Genomic DNA, 26,299 nt, shown 5'->3' with positions numbered 1-26,299 from the left:
GTTTAAGCTATCCAGTTCCCTTGGGGGGCCACACGCAATAGTTACATGGACCCACCAGTCCTCTGATGGGAGTCACAAAGACCATGGCTAGAGAAGCCATGGTCACTGCACCACAACAATCAGTAAGGAAGACCAAAGAGGAACTGATGCATTTGAATTGTGGTGTTGGTGAAGGATATTGGCTCTCCTTGGACTGCCAGAGAATGAGCAAATCTGTCTTGGACAAAGCACAGCCAGAATGCTCCTTAGAAGCAAGGATGGTGAGACTTTATCTCCCATACCTTGAACATATTATCAGGAGGGACCAGTCCCTGGAGAAGGACATTACGTTTGTACAGTAAAACTAAAAAAACAAACTCACTGGTATAGAGTTGGATCCGACTCATAGCAACCCCTCCTTGGGTTTCTGAGGCAGTATCACTCTAGAAGTAGATTGCCTCACCTTCCTTCTGAGGAGTGGCTGGTGGGTTTGAACCGCCAGCCTTCTGGTTAGCAGTCAAATGCCTTAGGCACTAAGCCGCCAGAGCTCCCTGGTAAAGTGAAGGGTCAGCCAAAAAGAGGAAGACCCTCGATGAGATGGATTGACACAGGAGCTGCATCAGTGGGCTCAGGCGCAGCAATGATTGTGAGGCTGGCACGGGACTGGGCAGTGTCTCATTCTCTTGTACGTGGGTCACTATGAGTAGGAACCAGTTTGATGGCACCTGACAACAACTGGAGAATGCAGTACTTTTTGTAAATAACTTCTTTGGTTGTAAATGGTTGTCTTGGTCAAATTTTGGGGAATGCTGAACTTTCATCTCAATTCTTTCAAACTGAGACAGGATCGTGGTTGAATTTGACAAGAAGCACAGCTACTCTCACCTCACGATCTGTATTTCTCACTCCTATTTCTACTTACAAAGCACTGTGTCACAGAAAGAGGGGTGACATTTCAGTTCTAATGTAGGACCATTGATGGCACAGCGTGGTGTCCTAGGCTCTGTCCTGAAATAAGCAGAAGACAAGTGTCTGGATTTAGAAAATAGACCTGAGGTCTGAGCATCTGGTCAGAGCCAGTCATGAGTTATATTTGTGGCTGAAACATTCTTCTCCTAGAGGTCACTTGTCGTGTGGTGTGTTTTCATTTCCACTGGGGGAGTTTGGTCTGGGTCTGAAGGTTTTGCCACCATAACTGGCTATGTGATGCTGAACATAGCGCCTGACCACTCCAAGCCAGAGTGTCCGGTTGTGTAAAATCAGAATGGTGGTATTCCATCGTCAGTTGTTAAGAGAGTTAAAAAAACTCTCCTCACAGCACTCTCCTGGTGCCTGGACCGAAATGTCCCTCTCTGGTCATGCCCCATCCCTCTTCACTCCAGTGAACCATTTCTCATGGTCAGCTCATGCCTGACATGCCAGGTTATTGCAGCCATGTAAGACCAGAATGCCCACTACAGTACAGAGTGTTTTATTTTAGGTTTTCTTCCAGGAAGATGCCGATTCTAGAGCAGAACAGTGGTAGAAGTTCCTGAAACCATTGCCTAAGCGCCAGGGGCTAGTTTCAGGTGTGACCTGCTCTGTGGGCACCAGGATGAACCGCCAGCCTTCTGGTTAGGGACTGAGCAGGGACCAGGTTAGGGACCAGGGGCTGAGCAGGCCTGGATCAGAGAGGACTGCAGTGGCAGGGGTGCCCTCCTCACAGCCTCTGGGGCTCGGGGCCCTTTAAGTCTTGTCTGCCCCGAGAGGTGCCACAGCCCAGGGTGGAATTATAGACCACCCTCCAGAGCCTTGACTGTGTTTAGCTTCAAAGGCAAAAGCACCAAGAACCCAACCCATAGGCTTTGGGGCAGGAGTTTAGGTGTGGCCCTCAGCCGAGCGTGGGGTCTTTGTCAATCTGTGCCACCTCTGGAGCCCACTCCCAGCCCCCACCCCCAGTTGAGGCTCCTTTTCTAGTAGCTAGTCACCCATGTGAGTGTGTTGGAATCCCTGGGTGCCCTGGGGTGGGCAGAAAGGTTGATAACCAGATAACCACTTCGGGAGGCCGCAGAAGTGAATGGAGCCTGTGGAGAAGAGGTGGCTGGTGGGGAGGTGAGCTTGGTCCATGCTGCTGTCTGACTGGAATGAGTGAAAGTGGCTACTTAGATTTCCCACCTTAAATACTTTGTGCTGTGGTGAAAAGAAGGAACAAAGCAGGGGTCTCTGCTGAGGAACGAGAAGGCCAGCGTTTGGCCCAGCCTGGAATTTCCCACTGGTGAGTGTTCCAGAGACACGTTGGGTGCCTTGTATTTCCCCTCTGTTTTTCAGGTGTCAGAAAGGCACGCGGCATGGTAGTAACGACAATAACCAGCACCAGTTGCCATTGAGTTGTGTTCAGCCTTCACGGTGCCCTCATGGGTCAGAGTAGAACTGGGCTCCGTGAGGTTTGCACAGGCCAATTTTTTGAAAGTAGATTGCCAGCCCTTTCTTCCAAGGCACCTCTGAGTGGGCACGAACCTCCATCCAGTCTTTTGGTAGCAGCTGAACACCTTCACTGTCTGCACCACCCAGGGTCACAACAGTTGCTCATCGTGACGGAGCCCTGCACAGCTGCCTACGGGCCTGGGAGGCCCATGAGCTCTGGGTGTGAAATGTTCATCCTGAGCTCCCTTATCTTCAGCCTTTCCCTTCTTACCTCTTTCTGTCTTCCCTTCTCTATGTCCGTCTGTCTGTCCTTCCTCCTTGTGCTAGTAAGGAAGGAAATGTTACTGAGAGAGGGGGCCTTTTGGAAAACAGGAAGTGGCAGCAGGCACATTTGCTGAGAGATTTGTGGCCTGTTCAACTGGTGTAGGGGACTGGCTCAACTGTGGAGAGGAAATGAAGAGATTCAACTGCTGGGACTGTCATCGGAAGTGGGACGTTGTCTTGAAGGAAAGAGTTGACTCTGGGGATTAGCATTTGTAAGAGCAGCACAGGTGTGAATATTCCTTGGGAAAATAACATCTCTGGGACAGTTGTTCTTCCCAGTGAAGACATGAGCATCTGGGGTGGCTTTGGGCCTTTGTGCTCTGGGACTGAGCAGTCAGGGGCAGCTGGTTCTCCACGTGGCTCTCAGGGCGGAAGGTAGGGCACTGTCCCTTACAGCCCTCATAGAGCAGAAGGTCATGCTGGTTGTCAGAGGCCTGAAGAGCAGCTGTCCTTCAGGGAATGTCCCTGGACCACAATGAAGAGGAGTCTGTGGTCACAGAGGCCTTGTGTGCGTTTTCTTAAGGGACTGGAGATCCTGGATAGAGTGGGAGGAAAAATGTGGAGCAAAATTCAAAAGCACAATAATGACTAGAATGACTGCTCGGATGGAGTCTGCTGGGACCCCCAAGACTGTGGCCCTGGAATACCCTTCAGGCCTGGGATAGGACTCACTCCCGAGAACTGGCTCGCAGCCCAACAAGTAGAAAGACTTACATGCAGAACAGTCAGCCCAGGGCGGTGCACCCACCCACTCTACAGAGACACACCCCTTGGAGCAATCAGCCATGGGCAGCAGAGGGCAGCATCACAGGGAGGGAAAGCTGGACAGACAGCCGTGCCTGGTTCCCAAGGGAGGGGGCATGGTTACAAGGAAGGGAGGGGAGGAGAGTGAGTTAGGGCTGGGGATGGTAATCAGGGTGTGACATCAAATGTACACAAACTGTTGAATGTAAAACAAATTTTGCTCTGTAAATTTGCACCCAAAGCACAATTAAAAAAAAAGAGAGAGAGAGAGCCTCTCTGTCAATAAACACTCCATTAAGGAGCTACTTCCCCCTAGCCAGAAAGAGGTCTGGTGGTACAGTGGTCAAAGCATTTGACTGTTGGCCAAAATGTCAGCAGCTCAAACCCACAAGCTACTTATGGGAAAAACATGCCATAAAGATTTATAGCTTTAGAAGAGGACACAGGGAAGAGGTAACCACAGGGAGGAAGTGGGAAGAGAGCTGTTACGTTATGGGAATTGCAGTCAACATCATGAAACAAAATGTGTATGAACTGCTGTATAGAAAATGAATTTCGTCTGTAAACTTTCACCCAGATTACAGTAAAGATTTTTAAAAAAGAAGAAGCTTTATAGCCTTGGAAACCGATGGAGCAGTTGTACTCTGTCCTGTGGGACAGATTCAACTCGATGGCAGTAGGTTTTGAATCCCCCTAGCCCAAGAGTCTTGTGAAATGGAGAGAGGAGGAAGGAGAAGGTGGTTCCTCCTGCCACTGAGCGTGGTTTCCTTTCAGTGCAAAACGCAGAAATGGGCAGTCATTTGAAAACAAGCCATTAATGTGTGCAGAGGTGATGACCGGAAGGAGGTGGTAGGAGGAGGAGTTGTCGGGCTGACCTGATGAGGGTGAGCGTGCTGTTACTTGGCCCGAGGTGTCGTATGGGTCCTTCATCCGAGGTGCAGAACAGACACCAGACAAGAAAGAGCTGCGTTGGAGGCACCGAACGTCAAGGCATGTTCACTCTCTGTGTGTGAATTTCTGTAACGTCTTAGTGTGTGTTTACGACTTGAAGAACTGATGATTATTTAACAAGCAGCCTCTCTCAATTTAGGCTGGTGTGCTTAGGAAGGGCCACAGGATTGACTGGAATCCAGTGGGTCAGAATCCTAGAGCTGGAAGGATCCTGAGAAACGATCAAGGCCAACCTGATTTAGCAGACAAAACAAAGACTCAGAGAGCTGCAGCCCAGACAAGACTCGGGGTTCCCGCAGCCAGCCAGAGCATTTGCCAGCCCCAGGTTTGCTCTGCCTCTCAGGGCTGGAAGGATGCTTTGGTCTGGCTGAGAGCTGAGCCTCCAGCATGTGCTGTCATCTGCACTGGACAGCCAGCCAGAGGCGGCTGCGGGCCAGAGGCGGCGGCCACGTGTCCGGAGCAGCGCCGCTCCCTGGCCACACGCCCCATGCGGTGCCTGAGAGGCAGGCATTTTCAGCAGGTTGCCGAGACCCCACCTCGCCACTGCTCTGAGGAGAGAAGAGGAGTGTTGTGGGAATTCGTCCATCGGATTAACGGTGCGTGATGCCTGCAGTACACACCTGGTAGATTAGATGATTATGATATTGAAAATATAGATTTTTATTCAAAATAGCTGAGTCAGCTGCTTTAATCACTGAGTTGTCCTTCAGCAAGTTGAGTGAAGGATAACAGGACGTGTCTTAAGATCAGGCTTAGGAGTTGACGTGAGATGGAGGTCGCCTTCTTCTTATCTAGCAAACCCTCAAGGGTGAGCTCTTCTCAGAACCCCAACAGCTGGCTGTCAGGCCGCTGCTGAAACCCTGACAGTGTCCAGGGTCCCGTATGAAGGAGTCCATCCATCACTAGGCTCTTGTGTTCAGAAGGGTCTTTCTCACGGTAAACACAGGGCTGCTCAGGATTGGTGCTCACGTCGCCTAGTTCTGCCCCAAGAGTTTCTTTTGGTTTCCTCAGAACATTTCTCGTGTTTATTTTGGGTGGCACGTACATGTTTTCTAGTCTAGACGTGTTATAGCTTTCTGGCCTAAAAGGATCCAAGCATTCCTCGCAAACACCATACTCTTCCTCGATGAGCAGGTGACCCACACATGGTATCATCACACGGTTCTGCCTTAGTTCATTTTTTAAAGATGGAAAAACCGACTAGGCTGGCAATGGAGAAACCTGGCTCCTGGACCCTGCTCTGCCTCTTACTTACTGGTCGGTGCTTTGGGGCCAGTTAACTGCTCTGAACCTATTTCTTTTTCTCTAAAAGGGAGATCATAAGGATTGCCTCAGGTCACAGGTCATTTTGACAATCAGATCCTTTTGTACAATCACAATTTTCATAGGCGCTCTGGTAGCATAGTGCCTAAGGCATTTGACTGCTAACCAGAAGGCAAGCCCACCAGCCACTCTTTGGAAGGAAGATGGGGTGATCTACTTCATAGTGATACCGCCTCGGAAACCCAAGGAGGGGTCGCTATGAGTTGGATCCGACTCAATGGCAGTGAGTTTGTGTTTTTTCTTTTTTAATAAGAGTAACTCCCTTGTTTTAGAATGAAATATTTTGATTGAATCACCAATACCAGGATTTAGCAGATTTGGATAACAGTATGAGCCCTGGTGGCACAGTGATTAAGCACTCAGCTACTAACCATAATGTCAGCAGTTCAAACCTACCAGCTGCTCCATGGGAGAAAGATGTGGCAGCCTGTTTCATTAAAGGTTACGGTGTTGGGAACTCAGTGGGGCAGTTCTGTTCTGTCCTATAGGGTTGCTATGAATTGGAATTGACTTGGTGGCATAGTGCCTAAGGCATCTGACTTCTAACCAGAAGGCTGGCGGTTCAAACCCACCAGCCACTCCTCGGAAGGAGGGTTGGGCAATCTACTTCCATACAGATACTGCCCCGGAAATCCAAGGAGGGGGTCGCTATGAGTTGCATCTACTCAACGGCAGTGAGTTTGAGGGGTTTTTTTGTTTGTTTGTTTGATGGTACTGTGTTTGGGTCTTTTGGTTTGACAACTGAATGGCCTTTTTCTAATTATACATAGAGGTTAATACCTTTTATTTAGAATAACTTATTTTCAAATCTGGAGTTCCCTAATTAAGCTTCTTTGGTACCTCAAATAATCTGCTGTACTGACAGCTTTGGCGGCAGCTGAGGCCCAAACCTGGAAACACCTTGCCTGGTCCAGGGACGCATGAGCAGAGAGTGGATGTCAGATGGGTCTTAGAATGCCATTCTGAACCTAGATGGTTCTGGAAGGACTGAGTAGAGAGGGAGGTGGGCAGCGAGAACTGCCAGGTCAGCCCAGCTAGGGTAGCTGCTGTAGAAGACAAAAACAGAAAACTGGAGCAGCGGACGTGCCCTGACACCAAAACCAAACCCGTGGCCAACAAGTCGATTCTGACTCACAGTGACCCCACAGGGCAGAGGAGAGCTCCCCCAGAGGGTTTCCAAGGCTGTAGTCTTTACGGAAGCAAAGCCCAAACCAAACCCACTGTAATCAAGTTGATGCCAACTCATAGCGACCTGCCCATTGGCTTCCCGAGGCTGTAAATCTTTACGGAAGCAGACTGCCTCGTCTTTCTCCCGTGGTCCACTGGTGGGTTCCAGGTGCCAGCCTTTGTGTTAGCAGCTGAGCACTCTCCCTTCCTGCAGATGCCCTTACTGCATTGCAACAAGGTATATCATTTTACAGTCCTACCAGCAGTGTGTCAGAGTCCCAGTCTGCCAGCGTTTGTTATTTTCTGTCTTGTTGAAATTGGTGCTGGGACAAGATGGTTTCTCACTGTTGTTTTGATTAAGTTGGGCTAATCTTTAGACCAACCAGAGGTAACCTCTTCTAAGGTATTCCACTCATGAGGAGTCCCCACTGCAGCACGTGCTTCCTGGGACGTGGTGCGCCCTCTGCGCTTTCTGCCCGCACAGCACCTGGTAATGTTTACTTCAGGGGCCTCGTGATGCTTTGTTGGCACGTAAGACCTCGACTCCTTGGGGGAAATCCTGAGTGGAGGCAGAATTGACGGCAGGAGAATGGCTGGAACTGAGTGAGCACTTTGCTCAAGTAGAGCAAGGGAGAGCCCAGAGAAAAAGGAACCACTGGAATTTGTCTTCTCAGAGCACGACACACGGAATTTACAAACGAATTGAAATGGAAAAGTCTATGGAGATACAAGGACCTGGTGAGTAAGGCGTAGTGGGTAAGGTGTGTGGCTGCTAACCAGAAGGTGAGCATTTCAAACTCCCCTGCTGCTTCACAGGACGAAGATGAGGCAGTCTACTTCCATTCCAAGAGTTACAGCCTTGGAAACCCACTGGGGGTTGCTATGAGTAGGAATCGACTTGATGATGGTAGGTTTGGTTTTTTGGCTTTATGGAGATACATGCAAATGAGAAGCAAGATATGACACAATTTTACACCTGTCAGACTGGCAAACGTGAACGTGGGCAGCACATTTGACTGTGGTTAGGATGTCAGGTAGAGACAGGCTGCTGGGGGGATGGAAACTCTGTGTTCACACCATTGCATGTCGTTCCTTCCAGCTGTTCCACTGCTAGCTACAGCCTCAAGAGAGAGTTCTGCACGTGTGTCCAAGGGGGCTTGCAGTAGAACATTCTAGAGAAAGTCCTGCTTTTGATCCCATGGAGACCCTCAGCAGAACATTCTAGAGGAGGTCCTGCACATGTGCCCAAGGAGACTCGCAGCAGGACGTTCACGACCCGCATTGTTAGTGAAAGCAGAAGACAAAAGTTGAAGGGGCCTGTGCGTTTATCACCTCGGGAACGAATAAAGGACTGGTGGTCATGCCCAGCGGCTCCACCGCCTGGTGGTGATGCCCTCAGGGCTCCACTGGGTTTACACGGGAGATGCTTCCACCCTCAGTGGTTGTGGGTAGAGGTGTCCTGTCAGCAAGGGTAGGCTTCACACCACAATGCTGAGTTAAGACTACGTTGGGGTTTTAAAGCAGAAAAGCACGCAAATTATTGATAGCTTTTTAACCTGGACGGTGGGCCCCTGGAGGGTTCTGATCTCAATTGCTCTTCTTGAGGGTATGTTGAAAATTGCATTCATGTTGAACGTTAAACACACAGCCCCACATGGTGTACTGGGGATACATACATGTGTAATAAAGGTATAAAGTGCATGTGAACTTTAAACAAGAAATTCCCAAGAAAGAGGGGGTTTATTTTGTTGGTTTTTTTCCCTCAGAGGAGAGAGGATTGCGATCTGAAGGAGGGAATCCACAGGGCCTCTCACCATCCTGGTGGTATTTTCTTATGCTGAGTGAGGGGAATATTTTGTGGTGAATTTTCCTCTAAACCCTTTTATGTGCCATAAATATTGCCAAAACTTTCTTAAGTTAAGAAACAAAAAAGTCTATGGAGAAATTCATAGTTTCTCTCAGCTCCAGTTTTCTTATCTGTACAGTGGGGAGATGACACTCATGCCCTCTGAGGTACTGGTGAAGCTTAAACCAAGTTCATGTGTGAGAAATGATTTGTAACCCACCAGTTACTATCACTGTTATTACTGAGATAAATTGTTCAGTCCTCTGTCGAAGAATAAAAAAAAGAAAAAACTTTCTTCAGAAGTGTGTGAAGTTGGAAGTAAAATACATTCCTTATTTAAAAAAAAAAAAGCCCGGGAAACATAGAGACGTTGAAATAAAACTCTGTTGTAATCCACCACCACTAACATTTTCAAATCAAAAAACTCACTGCCATTGAGTCGATTCTGACTCATAGCGACCCCTCCTTGGGTTTCTGAGGCTATATCTCTACGGAAGTAGATTGCCCAACCTTCCTTCCTGGGAGCGGCTGGTGGGTTTGAACCACCAGCCTTCTGGTTAGGAGTCAAGTGCCTTAGGCATTATGCCACCAGAGCTCCTACTGATGTGATGTATTGGCCAGGAGCATATTAGTTTATTGCTTTTTAGTGTGATTTTTAGTTTTCTGTCAGAACCAGAACTTGTTGACATACCTGTTTCTGGGGCGTTTTTGCAATGCAGAAAGATGACTGAGGAAGAATGCCAGTTAGACAGGAAGGGGAAGCAATTCCTCTGGTGGTTACACCAGGTGCGTCCCTGTGGGCTGCACCTCAAAGGTACCTGGTGGGTATGCGTGAGCTGACTGATGGCCTGGGCCTGCTTGGCTGACTGAGGGTTGGAGAAGGAAGACTGGGGCTCTGGCTAGAGCCCTGACTTTAACTTGAGCTTGGTGTGTGACCTCAGAAACGTCAGCACGCCTCATTAGCCTCTTTCCTCATCAGTAAGAGGTGGTTGGTTTATAATGTCTGCTTTAATTCCAAAATGGCTAAAGCCAGTAACTGTGTATCCAGGAGTGGGAGTGACGGGGAGGTGACAATGGGTAAAAATGGCTAGTTCATGACAGTGAGGTGCTTTGTAACCTCACTGAATAGTATATATGGTTGAATATGCTTTCCAGTCAAATTTTTATACAGGAGATAGTATCTGAGATTGAGCAAGAGAGGAAAGAGTTAGAGTCATGGTGGATCTGATCTCAGTGGAGTTGGAATGTGCCCATCCGTGGCTAAGAACAGTCAGGAGATGAAGGTGTTAACTGTTGGGTTCCCTGTGGACAGTGGAGAGTGCAAATAAAGTTCTCAGTGGCCAACTGAAGGGTCAGAGGGTCGAGTCTACTCAGAGGTCCCTTGGAAGAAAGGCCTGGTGATCTTCTCCTAGAAACTTAGCCCGTGAGACCCCTGTGGAGCCCAGCTCTACTCTGACACACAGGGTTGTGTGAGTTGGAGTTTACTCAGCAGCAGCCGGTTACCTGGTTGTGGTTTATCTGGTGCTTTGATGGAAGACTCTTGCTACACTTGGTACTGGGGAGGCTGGGAATGGTAAGTTGATGCCCACATTAGGAGACCTGGAGTTCTTTTTTCCCCTAACTCAGCCTTATCTAAGAGCACAAACTCTACCTAAAAAGAAGATGTATAGTTTTCCAGCAAGGAGGCTGTGAAAAATACCAGGAAGGAATATATAGCTGAGTTTCCTAGGCCATGTCCTCAAGTGGCCAAGACGAAGGGAGCGCCTCCCCTTCTCCCCATTCCGGTTCTGAGCCACTTAGAGGCACCTTGGTCCGTGGATCACAGGATGCCGACCATGGACTGGAGTTTGGAGTGTGTTCTGATTGCCATCTTGTCTCTGGACCATTTCCTTCCTTTCTCACCAACAAATTGAATTAAATGAGTGAGTGAACTTTGAACAGTTAAATGAGAGAGATAAATTGGATTGCCTGGAAATAAAAGCTAAAGTGTTCCTCAAGTGTAGTCAGTGTTTCAGAGGGTTTAAGAAAGAGAAACGCCCAAAGTCAATACTAAAAAGACAGATAACTAAAAAATGGGCAAAGGATTTGAATATACAGTTTGCTCATGAAGATACATAGAATGGCCAGCAAGCCCCTGAAGAGACGCTCGGCCTCATTAGCCATCGGGGACACGCAGTGAAAACCATACTGAGGTGCCAGTTCACAACACGCTAGCATGGCTCTAATAAAAATGGCAGACAATAGCAAGTGTTGGCGAGAATGTAGAGAAACAGGAACACTCCTGCACTGCTGGCAGGCAGTGTGAAATGGTGCAGCCCCTCTGGAAAAGCATCCAGCAGACCCTCAAATGATTAAGCGTAGAGTTGTCATTTGAGCCAGCATTTCCATTCCTAGGTATACATCCAAGAGAAATAGAAGCATATGTCCACACATAATCTGATACATGAATATTCATAGCAGCATCATTCATAGTAGCTGACGGGTGGAAACAGCTCAAGTGTCCATCAGCTGATGAGTGAAGAAACAAAATGTGGTCTATCCGTACAATGGAACATTATTGTCCGTATAAAGGAACGAAGTACTACTGATACTGCTATGGTATTGATGAACCTCGAACGTGTGATACTGAGCAAAGGAAGCCAGTTACTGAAGGCCACGCACTGGATCATTCCATTTCTGAGAAACCCCCGGGAGAGGCAGAGCCATAGACGGAAGGGAGATTGGTAGTGGTTGATGAGGGAAGCAGGTGTGGAGGACAGGGTGATCTGTAAATGGGCTGGGCTTCCCGGCTAGGGTGATGAAAATGTTCTAAAATATATTGTGATGATAATGTCACAACTCTGGATATGCTAAGAAAGCATTGAACTTTACACCTTAAATGGGTGTGTTCTACGTGTGTGAATTGTGTCTTGATGAAGCTGTTATCCGCCCCCCCCCAAAAAAAATCCTCTTGTTTGACCTAATTTGACATCTTAATGTTTCTTCCCTTTAAAAGTTTAATGAAAAGAGAAAAAATGAATGAATGAATAATATAAAAGTCTACAGAAACACGGTTAGTAGCCTTCAAGGAAAGTTTGGGGTGAACATGTTTGTGGACTGTCTGCTGCCACTGGGGACAAACAAGCAGCCGTCTCAGGCGAGGGAGATGCATTGAGTGAGTGTGTGCGTGGGGGGAGCTGCCTGCACTAGGACCCGGCAGACAAGGTGCACAGTCGTGGCAGGAAGGAAGGTGGGGAGGCGGTGCAGGCATCTCCACCAGAGGTCAAGGGGCGGAGTGCATCCCAGGCCCACGGTGATGCAGACCTCATGGTATCATTAGTCAGTAAGATGCAGAGATCTTGAAGATTGAGGATGCGAGTGCCAACAGATCAGTTGGAAAAGGGGCTCATTTTCAAAACGTTTATCTCCTATTAAATAAGAAGCGATCCACTCAGCTATGAAGACGTTGGTGGTTCAGTGGTCGGATTCTTGCTTTCCATGTGGGAGAACCAGGTTCAGTTCCCAGCTCGTGTATTACCTGCTCAGCCACCGTCCATCTGACAGTGGAGGCTTGCCTGGTGTCATGATACTGAGTATGTTTCCGTGGAGCTTCCAAGCTAAGACCTAGGAAGACAGGCCTGGCAATCCTCTTCCAGTAATGAGCCAGTGAAGACCCCGTAGATTCCGGTGATTCAGCATGCAACCCTGGGGCTGGTGCAGGACCAGGCAACGTTCCGGGTCACCACGTGTCAGGGACCGCCTCAGCGGTGGCTAGCTGCAGCAGGAGCATCCATTTAAATATTGTGCTGGACCTGTCTTTATCATCCTGAAGTTTTAGTTCACAAGTTAATGTTAAAGAAGTTTGGTGAAGGACTGTTGTGTGCCCGGCACTGTTCTGAGTCCGTTCTCCTTATACTCCACGCAGCAACTCTGAAAGTTGTGTTGTTACCACCCCACCTGGCAAATGAGGAAAGCCCCCAAAGTGGGTAAGCGAGTGGTCCCTGGCCACAGCACTGAGCAGTGCAAGGCCAGGATGCAGGCCCTGAGTCCGTACCCCTAACCACTGAGCTAGAGGGACCACACTTTCTCAATGACTTTGCTGGAAGACTGCTGGCTGGCATTGTTCTGTGAAATACTGTTCTCTCTGAATTCCTTCCAGCCTGTGGTTCACGATGCTTTTGGGTTCTTTATTAAAATAACCGAATGTGTCTAAAATTAAACTAGCAATTACTGTTTTTCTTGAACAGTACAAGCTGTTGCTGTCTCCCGTAATAAATTACAGAGTAAGGATTGAATGATGATGGTCACTTATAAGGCTTTGTTACTTTACCCGTTTGTGTTTAGCCATTCATTCCAATGATGCATGTTTTAAGCTGATGTGTGGACACTGGCAGTACTGGTTGCTCACTGGGTGTTTCCTGTGTAAGTTCATCTGTCAGCTTCATTTGAGGGTTCCTGCCTCCAGATCCTGGAGATGATGAGTGGTCCTTGTCACTCTGCGTAAAAGTAATTCAGGGGTGGAAGTGACTTTATTTGGGGTGGTAGCTTACAGCCTGAAGAGGCATTGAGCTGCCTACCCTACATCTGTAGCTTAGGTCTCTCTACCTGTAAGGTGGTCTTCAGCTGCTGTCAAGTGGGCCCTCGACTCACGTGACCTCGTGCCTGACAGAACGAGGTGCTCTAGGCCCTGTGCCGTCCCCACGGTTGCTGTGGATCTGCAGGGACTGTCGTCATCCACAGGGTTCCCACTGGCTGCTTTTCAGAGGTAGGTCACCAGGCCTTTCTCCCCAGTCCGGCTGAGTCAGGAAGGTCTACTGAAACCATCCAGTGTCCTAGCTGCACATGGGCCTGAACTGACAGTGAGTGGTGGCTGCGTGAAGTGTTGGCTGGGAATCCAGTGCAGGCCCCTGCATAGAATGTAGGGCTCTACCACAGAGCAGATGGCCCCAGTCTACCCGTGATAGCTCTTCATAAACGCCCGTTGGTAACAGTACCGTCATAAAAGGATGGAACATGTCTCATATCACAGAGTGACAGGCCACCATTTTTAGAACAGCCAAAGACCTATGTCAAACTAGCTCATCCTCTAACAGTGGGGGAGCACGCTTTTCAGCTGCCACCTGACCACCAAAGCCCTTGGTGCCGAGGAAGCAGGAGTCTGCTTTGTGTTGAAACTGAAAGGCGAGCTCTGCCTTAGGCTGCCTGCTGCTTAGCACCCTGGCACCTACTCTGGGCAGCTCAGAGCCCAGCTGGCCCTCAGTCAGAGATCCTGCAGCATGCTCGTGTGTGCTCACGTTGCCGAACGGGCTGGAAGGATTTGGAAAACAGGAAGCTGCTGGAAGGATAAGGCAGCAGTGAGGACCTGGAGACGAGAGGAAAGGAGGGTTCCCCTCCCGGGAAACAACGTTAGCAGTTTTACTTTCTTTTCAAACAAGAATCACCTGGAAGATACTCCAGCTTAGACAAACCAGTCCAAACTGTTGAGTAGCCACTGTGTAGGGCAGAGTAGAACTGCCCCACAGGGTTTTCCAAGGCTGTACTCTATAGAAACCGATAGCCTCCTTTTTCTTCTGTGGAACCTAGAGGAGGTAACCTCCTATTCAGTTACCCAGTTAGTACTCACAGCCACCAGTGTGTGATCAGGGACCACGTTCTCATCTACAGCTGTCCCTCAACTGATTTAAGAATGATGGAAAAATGAACTTTAGTCTGTTAACTTCATTTATTGACTTCATTTATCCAACAAAGGCAACTGTGTTGTCAAGAGGCCAAGGACTCTGTAATGTCATGTTAGGCATAATTTACGTGATTTTAGCTCTGCTCTTTTGTGTTGATATTGTGCTGTGAATGAGCAAGTTATTTTGTGAGGAGAAGGGGTTTTGTTGTCAGTGTTCATGAAATACACAACCATACGTAGCAGTGGATGTCAAAGGCAAAAATCTCCACCTCTGTGCTCTGTCACCAGAAGTTACTCTGTGACGGGCCTTACAGAGCAGCAAATGCTCACTATTCACTGGGGGGGCGTAGTTTCAGAACTGACCATGAATATCCTGTTACTGCCAAACTCCATTCTGTGGGAGCCACCTTGACGTCCACTATGGGTGTTAGATGATTAATGAGTCCCAAAATGGAGGGTGAGGCCTTCGGGACCAAATTGCAGCCACACACACGTTTGTCGGTTGTGCTACTTGGACCAGATCATCTTATGGATTTTATGAAGATGGCTTTTAGCAATCATTTGGGAATTTTAAATTTTTAACACATTCGATGTCAGTAAAAGACTTTTCCTGCTGTTGTTTTGACTTTGAGTTTAAAAATTCAAACAGTAATTTAAATAAAGAAGATTGTTTAAAACTAGTCTTAAAAAAAGCAAAAGGAATTGGGATTGGTTGCCCCTCCGACCTCTGTTTTGCCCTTCCAGTGTGTGCTTGTTTTTGCTCTTGGATGCTATTGAATCAACTCTGACTCACAGTGACCCTGTGCATAGCAGAATGAAACACTGCCTGGTGCTGTTCCAGCCTCACAATCTTTGCTATACCTGAGCCCATCGTTGCAGCCACCGTGTCCGTCCATCTTGTTGGGGGCCTTCGCCTTTTTCCATGACCCTCCACTTTACCAAGCATGGTATCCTTCTCCAGGGAATGGGCCCTTCTTACAATGTGACCAGAGTCGGCGAGATGAAGTCTGGCCATTCTGGCTTCCAAGGAGCATTCTGGCTGCAGTTCTTCCAGGACAGATGTGTTCTTGGGGAGTTGGAAATAACTTACTCAAAATAGTTTTCAATAATTTTACAGTTATTTAATAAGGATCACAACTTCTCATTTTATATAATTATTTGGCACAGTATATCAAAATTATTACATGTCTGTATGCAGAGATGGACAAAACTTGCTCCACGACCCCAAGCACACAGAGCTGCCAGAGACGCACACCTGATAGTTGCTATGGACTGTGTGAGTCCCACGTGGAAGGGCAATGACTCAGCAACAAGGAGGCGGTCTCAACAGAGGGGTGAAGCTAGCTTGGACTCCTAAGGTGTTTTTGACACCCATATCCCTGGCAGTTGATTGTAGCATGGTTACCAAAAACAGAAAACAAAACTCAACTCCTGTCAAGTCGAGTCCAATTCATAGCAACCCCTCCTTGGGTTTCTGAGGCAGTATCTCTACAGAAGTAGATTGCCCAGTCTTCCTTCTGAGAAGTGGCTGGTGGGTTTGAACCACCAGCCTTCTGGTTAGCAGTCAAATGCCATAGGCACTGTGCCTCCAGAGCTCCTAGCATGGTTAGCCAGCAGCTAGATTAGATTTGCCCGGTTTTAGAAAATTGGATCATCATGGCTTTCTTCAGTTTCGCTGAACCTTTGAAAAGAGGCCTAGGACTCTCTGCAGTTTAAATGGATAATAATTTCGTTTTGAAATATTTGAGGATTTTGTTAAGCATCTTTCAGTGAGTGCCGAGACCATCCAGTGTTGTGAACCAAGGCTGGCTGGGAACCTAGCTTAAGGCCACCTTAGGTCAGGCCTAAGTTGGGATCTCTCCTAGCTCTCAGTGTCCTGGAAACAGATGTGAAACCTAAAAGCAACGTGCCCATAGTATAGCTTTTCGAAGTGATGGGTTTACCTCTTGGTCAGAAAGCAGGAAATGTGGGTTCGATGGAAAATGGGTGGGAGGATGGGGGTCTGGACATTGTGAGGGGTCCTTCACCATCTGTCTGTGGCCTTGTTTTCTAGTTTACATTGTAAGTTAGAGTTTAGAAACCATGTACACAGGTGTCATAAGTTCACAAGGATATAATTAGCAGCTTGGGTCCAGTGTCCTGGGAGGAGACCGATTACAGACTTCTCGGGAGCGGCAGGAGTGCTGTGCTGAGTGTCTGATGATGTTTTCCTTGACTGTATTCCTGTCAACTCTGACTCGTGGTGGCCTCCCGTCTAACAGAGCGAAACGCTGCCTGGTCCCACACTGTGTTCTTGACCATTGCTGTGTCTGGGACCGTGGGTGGCTGTGGCTCAGCATATCTCATGGACGTTTACCTCAGTCTTGCTGATCCTCCACTTGACCAACCGTGACGTCTTTTTCTGGACATTGGTCTTTCCTGATGACGTATCCAAAGTAAGCAAGACAAGGGCTCCCCATCCTTGCTTCTGAGGAGCTTTCTGACTGGATTTCCTGTACGACTCTTTGTAACAGTCTACGGTATAGTTGATATTCTTCACCAGCACTACAGTTAAAATGTGTCAGCTCTTCTTCAGTTTCCTTATTCATTCACCAGCTTTGCCACGCACATGAGGCAATTGAAAAGACCATGGCTTGGTTAGGTGTACCTTGGTCCTCAGAGTGACATCTTTACTTTTTAACGTTTTTGTGGTAGTTCAGTTTGTGTGTCAACTTGGCTAGGCCTGGGTGAATGGCTGGGCAGCTGGATATATTATTCCCCATGACACTGGCAATCAACTCCATGGTGGAATCTACTGTGAGCAGATGAGTAGCTGCCTTTGGGATGTGATCTGCTTCCTGTATATAAGCAGAAGCCTTGGGGAATGATTTCTGGCTTATGGCACGCTTGGACCCTGCATGTAGCCATGTCGTTGTTCAGCAGCCTACCATGCTCTGCCAACCTTGGGACTTACAATGACCCTGAGTTAATGGCCTGCCATGTGGTTTGGTAACATTGGGACTGTGCCTTTTTATTTGCCAACCTTGAGCTTGTCAGTCTCAGCAGCCAGCAGCTGTCGGAGTGAAGAAAAGCCTCTAGCTCCAGTGGGCCAGGAGCAGGAGGCAGAGCTGGACCCCAAGATTGAGGGGTTTTCACCCAGCCCCTGGAACCTGGAACTTTGAACCTGGACTTAAAGCGTCCAAACTGTGAGAGAATGAACTCCTGTTTGTTAAGGACAATCCCATTTGTGGTATATTCTTGTTAGAGTGGCACTAGGGAACCAGAACAATTTTCAAGTGGTCTTTTGCAATACGTCATGTTACTTCTTGACTGTTGCTTCCATGGGTATTAATTGTGAGTCCAAGTAAAATGAAATCCTTGACAACTTCATTCTTTTTTCTGTTTCTCATGATGTTGCTTGTTGGTCCAGTTGTGAGGACTTTTGTTTTCCTTATGTTGAGGTGTAATCCATACTGAAGTCATAGTCTTTGATCTTCATCAGTAAATGCTTCAAGTCCTTTTCACTTTCAGCAAGTAAGGTTGTGTTATCTGCATATCACAGGCTGTTAAGGAGCCTTCCTCCAGTCCTGAGGCCATGTTCTTCATATAGTCCAGTTTCCTGGATTATTTGCTGAGCATACAGGGTGAATAACTGTGGTGAAAGGATACAACCCTTACGCATACGTTTTGATGTACATCATTTTGGAATATTTCTATATCTCTGTATCCAAAAATGTTCTGACTCCCCATCTGGGCTTTTCACATTCCTGAACACAGAGGCCTCAGGTCCTCCAACTCTGTATTAGTCCTGTAGCATAATATGTCATCAAGAAGACAGCCTTGGGAAACGTTCACCACAGTGCACCTTGTGGGGTTGGTTTTGCGGCTTGCAGTTCATGGTCTCCAGGGACCATTTCATAACCCTCATTCCCTTTTAGGACTCACTGGGCTCTGTGAGGGTTGCCAACAGAGAACTCGGCATTTACCAGATCCCACAAATCACCTCCCAGAGCGTCTGCCATTCTGAGATGAGGAGATGATATTTCAGGAACACGGGAATGACTTGTGTGGCTCAGATCTTTTCAAATTTATAAAATGAAGTTCTTAAAACACAATTTTGAGCTTTTAGTTTCTTCATATTTCCTCTGTGATAAACCCTAAACAGCTTAGATTTTTCAATTGTACGTTTTTTCCAAATTGTCCATGTTTAGACAGTGAACTGTGGAGAGAAATAAGGTAGTCCAGAAAAAGTATAGAAAATTTCACTTCTAAAGGAAAATGAAATTAAATGAGATGTGCACCTTCCCTTTTCTGTACTAAATAAATAGTATCCTGCGTAAAATGCGTAAGCTTTGTGAAAATCCGTTTTCCCATCACACGGTACCATCAGATGAGGAAACAGTGCATGCCAGTGAGAGGCAGGGGCTGGATCATGTAGGCTTGGTGTCCCTCTCCTGGTTTTTGTGCCAGTGGGCATTTTCTTGCCATAATTTATCATTTGCACAAGTGTCTGCTGTTTTCTAGGAAGCCCTGACAGAATGGACCTGGTTCTGTGTAAAACTGTCATGTGTGGCCTGTGCCCTATCCCCTCCACTAATTCCCTGGATTCTCTTTCACTCTTCTCTTTGGACTGTCAGTTGCCATCAAGTGGACTGTGACTTACGGCATTAGAGGGAAACATTGCCTGTCTCCACGCTGTCCCCATGGTCACTGGTGTGTTTGTGTCCATGTTCCTTTGACTAATGATAGCATGTTTAGCTCTGAAGTCTGATCACCTTGTGGGAATGCTCATGGTCTGTTGGGTTATCCACTGTGGTAAACACCATCTTGGTTTTTTCTAGGTCGTGCTGGTGAGGTGGAACGAGCCCTACCAGAAGCTGGCCACGTGTGATGCGGACGGAGGGATATTCGTGTGGATTCAGTATGAGGGCAGGTGGTCTGTGGAGCTGGTCAACGACCGTGGGGCTCAGGTGAGCAGGGGCTGGGGTGGAGTGCCAGACCGAGTACTCTGGAAAAAATGCTTCACATCACGGAAAACTCTCTCCCAAACAAAGAGGAGTGGGAATAAATAAAATTAGAACCGGCTTCTCACTCCTCAGAGTATGTCACTAGCTTAAAATAGGATCACGTTCCTGCCTTCAGCTCTGCCGCCGCATGTGAGAACTGTCAGGGTTCAAGCTTTAATTAAATGTGTGGGATCGTTTTTTTCACCATTCAGTGTGTGATTCCATGTTAAATTTGGACCCTCGGAAGGGCTTCTAGCATATCACTTCTCTGCTCCTTCTAAAGGTATTTTCCCTGTTTTGTAGGCTTCTGCTTCTCTCTGGGAGAGCCTGGAAGATGATTTCTCACCAAGCAGTGGGTTTTCACACTCTCTTCTGTCAAGTTTCAATTAGTGCAGCCCCCTGCGGCCCTCACTTCCGTTCTGGTGCAGAGTCCTCTCCGCTGGGAGGAAGCCAGTGACTGGCAGGGCCCTATGGAGGCGTCTATTCTTAGAAGCCTCCACAGGGTTCTCCTGGCTTGCAGCACATTCTTCCTCCAACTCGAGGGGTGAGCTCCACGAGCACCTCCTCTCTGTGCCAGGACTCAAGTCCATCCTGGTCCTGGGAATGTGAACCCTGGTCCCCTATGGATGCTGGCTGAGGAGGGCTTTCTGGGACCACTCATCCCCGGACGGTTTCCCTGTGACTAGCTCGCTGCATATGTCTAAGGAACTGGCAGTTTGTCCTCTGCTCCCCCACCCCTTGCTAAATACGCTGTGTGCACCCCATGTTTGAAGGGCCAGTCAAGGGAAGTGAAATTGCAGAGAATGAAGGTATTGTTGATTGTTGCTGTCAGGTGGATCCTGACTCATGGTGACGGTATCGTGGTACATGATTACAGAGGACAAGTGTAGCTCTCTGTAAAGACAGAACCTTCTTCTGTGTGTGTGTGTGAGAGAGAGAGAGTGTGAGTTTGTCTGTTCATGTAAACACAACATGGACCGACCCTGGTAAGCCCCCTTCAGTTTACTGCCTACCTCCGTGGAATGAAAGAGGAAGAGGCAGAGCCCACCCTCTGGCTGCTGACCCTCCTGAAGTGGAGCCCCAAGTGTGGAAACCTCCATGGCCCTAAGTAGGGAGTTCATGTCACCTTGAGGATCGATGTTGGGGTCAGGATCCGTGACTTCTTGGCTGTGTAGCCTTTTGTCAGCTACTTCTCTTGCCTTACTGTTGTCAACTGGAATAAGTGGTGGTTTTTATGTGCCATCAGGTGATGTCCACTCACATCAACCCCATGTGACGGTAGAACGGCTCTGTAGAGTTTTCTGGACTATAACAGGAATTGACTTGCTGGCACACAACAACAACAGTCTCTTTACAGGAGCAGATGGCTACATCTTTCTCCTGAGGAACTGCAGTGGTTTGAATCACCACTCTACTGCCAGGACAGTCTGCTTAGCCAAACCAAGCCAAACTCACTGCCATCGAGTCAGATCCGACTCATAGCCACCCGCCTTGGCTTTCCGAGGTGGTGTCATTTCAGAAGTAGATGGCCCAGTCTTCCTTCCAAGGAGTGGCTGGTGGGTTTGAACCACCAGCCTTTTGGTTAGCAGTCAAATGCCTTACGCACTGTGCCACCAGAGCCAGGGCTGGTTACAGGAAGTATAAGAATCCTGCCTTAAAGACTCATTGTGGGAACTAAGTAAGACTATGTATGTGAGGAGGAGCTCTGGTAGCATAGTGGCTAAGACACTTGCCTGCTAACCAGACGGCTGGTGGTTCAAACCCACCAGCCACTCCTCGGAAGGAAGGTTGGGCAATCCTACTTCTGTAGTGATACTGCCTCGGAAACCCAAGGAGGGGTCTCTATGAGTCAGAGCCGACTCGACGGCACATAACAAAAACAACAACAACAACATGTATGTGAGGTGCTCATGACAGTGCCTGCATCATAACTGTTGTCACTATACATTTGTAATGCTCAGACCTACTGTGTGTAGAAGTACTACTACCCCGTAGCACCTTTCCTCAAGCCTGCCTGTCCTGTAAACGGCAGCCATACCATCACCAATGACGTGCTTCAGGCGTGGAGGTTACACCGCTCCCTTGCTTTCTGCGATGTGGAGATTTCTCCAGGTTCATCCATAAGGGTCTAAAGTGCTGGGCTTCTCCTGCGAACCAAAGCGTAGGACTCGGTGATTAGCCACAACATGTCTGCAGATTTGGGATGGCAAGAAAATGGTAAATGTCGTTTCTTTTGATCTTTGTAGGCACCCCATTCAAAAGATGTCATTCTCAGTTAGTGGAAGAGAAACCCAAGGCAGGGAAGCCAAGGAACTTGTCAGCCCAGGGCAGTTAGTGGGAGGAAGAGCTGAGGCTGAATCCATACACTCTGCCACGCACTCTTATTCCTTGTGTGGTTATATTACATCTCATAGGGCTCAGACTTCCTTACTGCCAGAGAAGGGCCACACCAGCCGAGAGGGGGCCCACACCAGCCGAGAGGGGGACCACTGCCACACTTTTTTGCATCATGGCAGCAGCATCTTGTCCAGCAGCTGCGTGGTTCACGCTGCCCTGTCCCTAAGCCCTTCTTCCCCTTGAGAGTTAGAGCAAGCAAGCATGCTGGAAACAAGAGCAGGGCATGGACTCAGACCTGTGCGTGAGTGAGCCCCCGAGGGATGGAAACCCTTGGCAGCAGTCTTCACCAGTCGCCACCAAGTCTGTTCCCACTCATGGTGCCCGTGGGTGTCAGAGCAGGACTATGCTCTGTGGGGTTTTCAGTTACTGAGATCCAGAAGTAGGTCACCAGGCCTTTCTTCCGAGGTGTCTGGTTGGACTGGGATTGCCAGCCTGCAGTTTAGCGGCCAGGCACCACTGGCATCAGTCAGAGCCTCTGGAAGCATCTGGAACCTGACAGAAGCCCGTGTCAGCTGGGGATGACCAGAGTCCTTGCTACAGCTTGTGATCCGATTCAGTTTTTCTTACAGTTCTGCTTTCTGGAACTCTCAGGACTCGCCTGAGCAGTTGTCACCATTGAACCGTCTATGCTTTGGGGAGGCCTGTTGTGCTGCGTTGTCTTGCAGGCAGACCATATGTGGTGGTGAGTCACTGTGAGGCAGGTGGCTCTGCACCTGGGGAATGTCTGGTGCCAGCATCCTTTCGTGGCTGGAGGAGGGACATCTTGAAACCAGCTCAGAGAAGAACTATTTCTTCTGAAAAGAAATGACTATTGATCCTTCTTACACAGTGTACCTTGCATTGTCACAGAGTAGCCAAACAGTTGGCAGAAGCTACATGAACAGTTGTGTTTCAGGACAGGATCGTGAATCCTTCATGGGGCTGGCATGGCCTCACAGGGCCAGCCACTGAGGACGCCTGTGCCTGGCTCAGTATCACGAATCTGTGTCCGAGAACATGTCTTCGTCAGGAAGAGCATCACGCCCCTTCGCCATCCAAGCCCAGCTGGAGCAGTGGAGTGCGTTTGGAACACAGCTACCTCTGTTTTTCTGATTGTCATATTCTTACCACTCGATGATGACCTAGTTTAATAATCTTAGTTAGTTCAGATAAACCTCCTGTATCATCCAGGTCTGTGGCTGTAAGTTTGCTTGGGTCTCTAAGAAGCATCTTTGCGCTGGCTGTACGTTTTTGCCCTCTGGTTAGAGGGAGTGTTTCCTTTCAGTACAAATAATTTCTGAGATAAATGAGTTAAGAGCATGCAAATAAGCAGCATTATCCTTGCGAGGCGACAGGCCCTTAAATTTTGTTGCAGAAGGTAATGTGTTTTCTCTGAAAACTGTTGCTTTCAGTTCTTTATTTCTGAATTTGATTGATGTTGTGGTCGAGAGTGGCAGAGCCCCGCCGTTGCCCCATGTCACCCATCCAGTGACATGGAGCCCATTCTTCCAGCTGTGCTGCCATTTTCACCCTCCTTTTCTAGGGTGCTCCTCCCCATAAACATGAACTTACTGCCCCTTGAGGTTCCTGTGTACTCTCTGGAGTTGCTGTTGACATTTTGAGCCCATGGTGATAGTTCTTAAAAGACCACAATGCTCAAGGCAGACCTCTTTTTTTTTTCCCCCACTGGTTTGGTTAAGCTGTTGTTCAGTTTTAAGAAGACTCCAGGGGATATTTTTGGTTTATAAAAATTGCTTTAAATTCTTAAAGTGAGATCGTATGCTTGATTGAAACATCTATCAATATAACCAGCCTCTGCATGGACCCAAGGAAACAGCTTTTTCGGTCCCTTACACCAGCTGTTGAGGAGCTGCCTCTCAAGCCACACCATTCATGGGGACAGTGGCTGGTCACCAACAGAGACCGTGGCCCCTGCTGGGGAAATGGTAGGAAGGTCATGTCCTGGGGGTGTCTGTTCATCCATCTTATTATTCACCCAAAATGTGTGGTATTGGTAGTGTCACACATTTTACAGGAAATAGGATATTTCTAAGTCTAAGAAGAGTGAAGATTACATATGTGTCTTTTTTTTTTAAGTTAAAAAAGGTTGAAAAGAAGCAAAAGGTGGCACTAACTTAAATTAAGTGGTAGAAACAAGAACATACGACAAAAATTATAATAAATGTAAATGAGATAGATTCACAAATTAAATGATAAAAGGTGGCAGATTATGTTTTCAAAAACCCCAGTATATGGTATTAAGAGCCACACCTAAAACTTAACATAGAAGTTTAAAGTAAAAGGATGCAAAAAATATCTGGCAAATAGTAAGTCAGAAAAACAAGGGAGACAATGGAACAGAAATAATGAGAGTGTGGACACAGGTGAAGAGCATCACCATCACTGACCTTTGTGTCTGAAACTGGGTGGTGGGAGCAGGTTTCGCTGGGTATATTTTTACACACGCACATGAATGGCTAACATAAATGTGGCGATACATTTTAATTTGATGCTGTCATATGGTAGATAACCTAGCGTTTGGTATTTTCTCTGTTTTCTGTGGAATGCTTGAAACACTTCATAATAAAAAAGGAAATAAAAAACAATTAATTAAAAACCCAGGAAAGGTGACCAGTAACCAAAGGCATGAAAAGATGGCTCAGGAATTCAGTGGGGATAGGAACGTCTTTTCAACAGATGGCTCTGGAACAACTAAACAGCTGTAAGAAAAAAAAAATGAGCCGTGAGTCTTAGCTCCCACTGTGCACACAGATGAGCTCTGAAGGAGCTGTGGGCCTCACTGTGAAAACGGAACTTCTTCTGGGGGACAGTGCAGGAGGAAAGCTCTGCCCCTGGACTTCTGCACCAGTCCTTGTGAAGGCCACAAGTCCATGAGCCACAGAGGAAAAATGATACGGGGCTTCATCAAAATTCCAAACTCTTGCTCTTTGACAGATACCTTATGAAAATGAAAAGGCAAGCCAGGGCCTGGGGAACATATTTGCAGTCCACATACCTGAAAAAGCACTTATATCCAGAATTTATACAAACATTTTACAACATAATAAGAAGGTTGATGACCTAATAAATGTATTTATATATATCTCCATGTATTGTGTATGTATATATAGATAGATATGACAAAGGATTTGAACAGCTACTTCCCAGAAGATGACATGCAGATGATCACTGAGCACATGAACCACTGCTCGACCTCCTTAGCCAGCAGGGAAATGCAAATTCAAACCACAGTGCAATTCCATACACACCCTTTGTTGTGGTCAGTGGCCCTTGAGTCGATTCTGCCTCACGGTGACCCCCTGTGTGCAGGGTGGGACTGCTTCATAGGGTTTTCAAGGTTGTGACCTTTTGGAAGCACATTGCCAGGCCTGTCTTCTGTGGTACCTCTGGATGGGTTTCAACCACCAGCCTTTTGGCTCGTAGTCAAGAGTTTAACCATATGGTACACACAGGGGCTCCTGCACACCCAGTAGAATAACTGAAATCAAAAAGACCGACAGCACCAAATGTTAGCTTCTGTGTCTACTAGAACTCACATGCACTGTTGGTGGGAGTGTCAAATGGGATAACCACTTTGGAATATAGCTTGGTATTTTCTTATGTGGTTAAACATGTATTCACCTTATTACTCAGCAGTAAATTCCACCCTTTGGTATTTACCCAAGAGAAATGGAACTATGTGTTCACAAAAAATCTTGTACATGAATGTGCACAGCAACTTGATAATAGCCCCAGACTGGAAACAGCCCAAATGTCCAGCAACTTGGATAGAAAAGTAAGTTGTAGTGTATCCATATAAGGGAGTACTACTCATCTGTGAAAAGGAATGAACTAGTGACACAGGCAAGAACACAGAAGACTGTCAAACCCACTGTGCTGAACAAAAGCAGCCAGGCAGAAAAGTGAACATACTGTATGGTTCCGTTCGTGTGAGATTCTAGAACAAGCAACTAGTGGCAGAAATAAGATCAGTGGTTGCTTGGGACCAAGGTTGAAGGTAGGGGATTGACTGCTGAGAGAGAGCTCTATCTTATTATATATGAATGACACTTCAATGAAGCTGATTTATAAAAGGATAATAAGAGATACTTTAAACAACTACTTGACAACAGTTTTGAAACTGATATAACCAGACAAATTCCTAAAAATGTATAGGTACTGTAACTCAAAAAGAAATAAGCTTGGAAGTCTGGCTAGTACAAAACTATTAAAGAAACTGAAACAGTGGTTAAAAATCTATTCACAAGAAAATACAGAGCCAGATGGTTCTATAGGCATGTTCTACCAAACTGTTAGGCAGTGGGTTATCCCAATATATACAAATTCTTTCAGGAGTGCAAAAAGAGAGACTGAGGTCCATCTCGTTCTGATAGATCAGCATAAGCCTGATCCCCAATCCAAGAAAAGACATCACAGGAAGGGAAATGATGGTTCTGCTTCCCCCATAAATACAGGTACAGAAATTCTGCTATATTAGCTGATTGAATCCAACTGTGTATAAAAGGATAACATTTCACCTCCAAG

General features: G+C 47.3%; 1 protein-coding gene across 1 annotated transcript in view; it reads left to right on the top strand.

Annotated features, from left to right (window-relative positions):
- Positions 1 to 26,299, top strand: part of TULP4 (TUB like protein 4) — a 204,274-nt gene that overhangs the window by 84,016 nt on the left and 93,959 nt on the right. Inside the window, exon 2 of the mRNA XM_007945276.1 lies at positions 19,214 to 19,342. Within this exon, the coding sequence (XP_007943467.1) occupies positions 19,214 to 19,342 (129 nt within the window). The remainder of the gene's footprint in view (positions 1 to 19,213; positions 19,343 to 26,299) is intronic.

The sequence above is a fragment of the Orycteropus afer genome, unplaced genomic scaffold (genome assembly GCF_000298275.1).
Source record: "Orycteropus afer afer isolate SDZICR_OR568_19922 unplaced genomic scaffold, OryAfe1.0 scaffold00135, whole genome shotgun sequence".
In the NCBI taxonomy this organism is placed as follows: domain Eukaryota; kingdom Metazoa; phylum Chordata; class Mammalia; order Tubulidentata; family Orycteropodidae; genus Orycteropus; species Orycteropus afer.
Note: the sequence above shows the minus strand (reverse complement) of the source record. Positions and strands in the feature narration are given on the sequence as shown.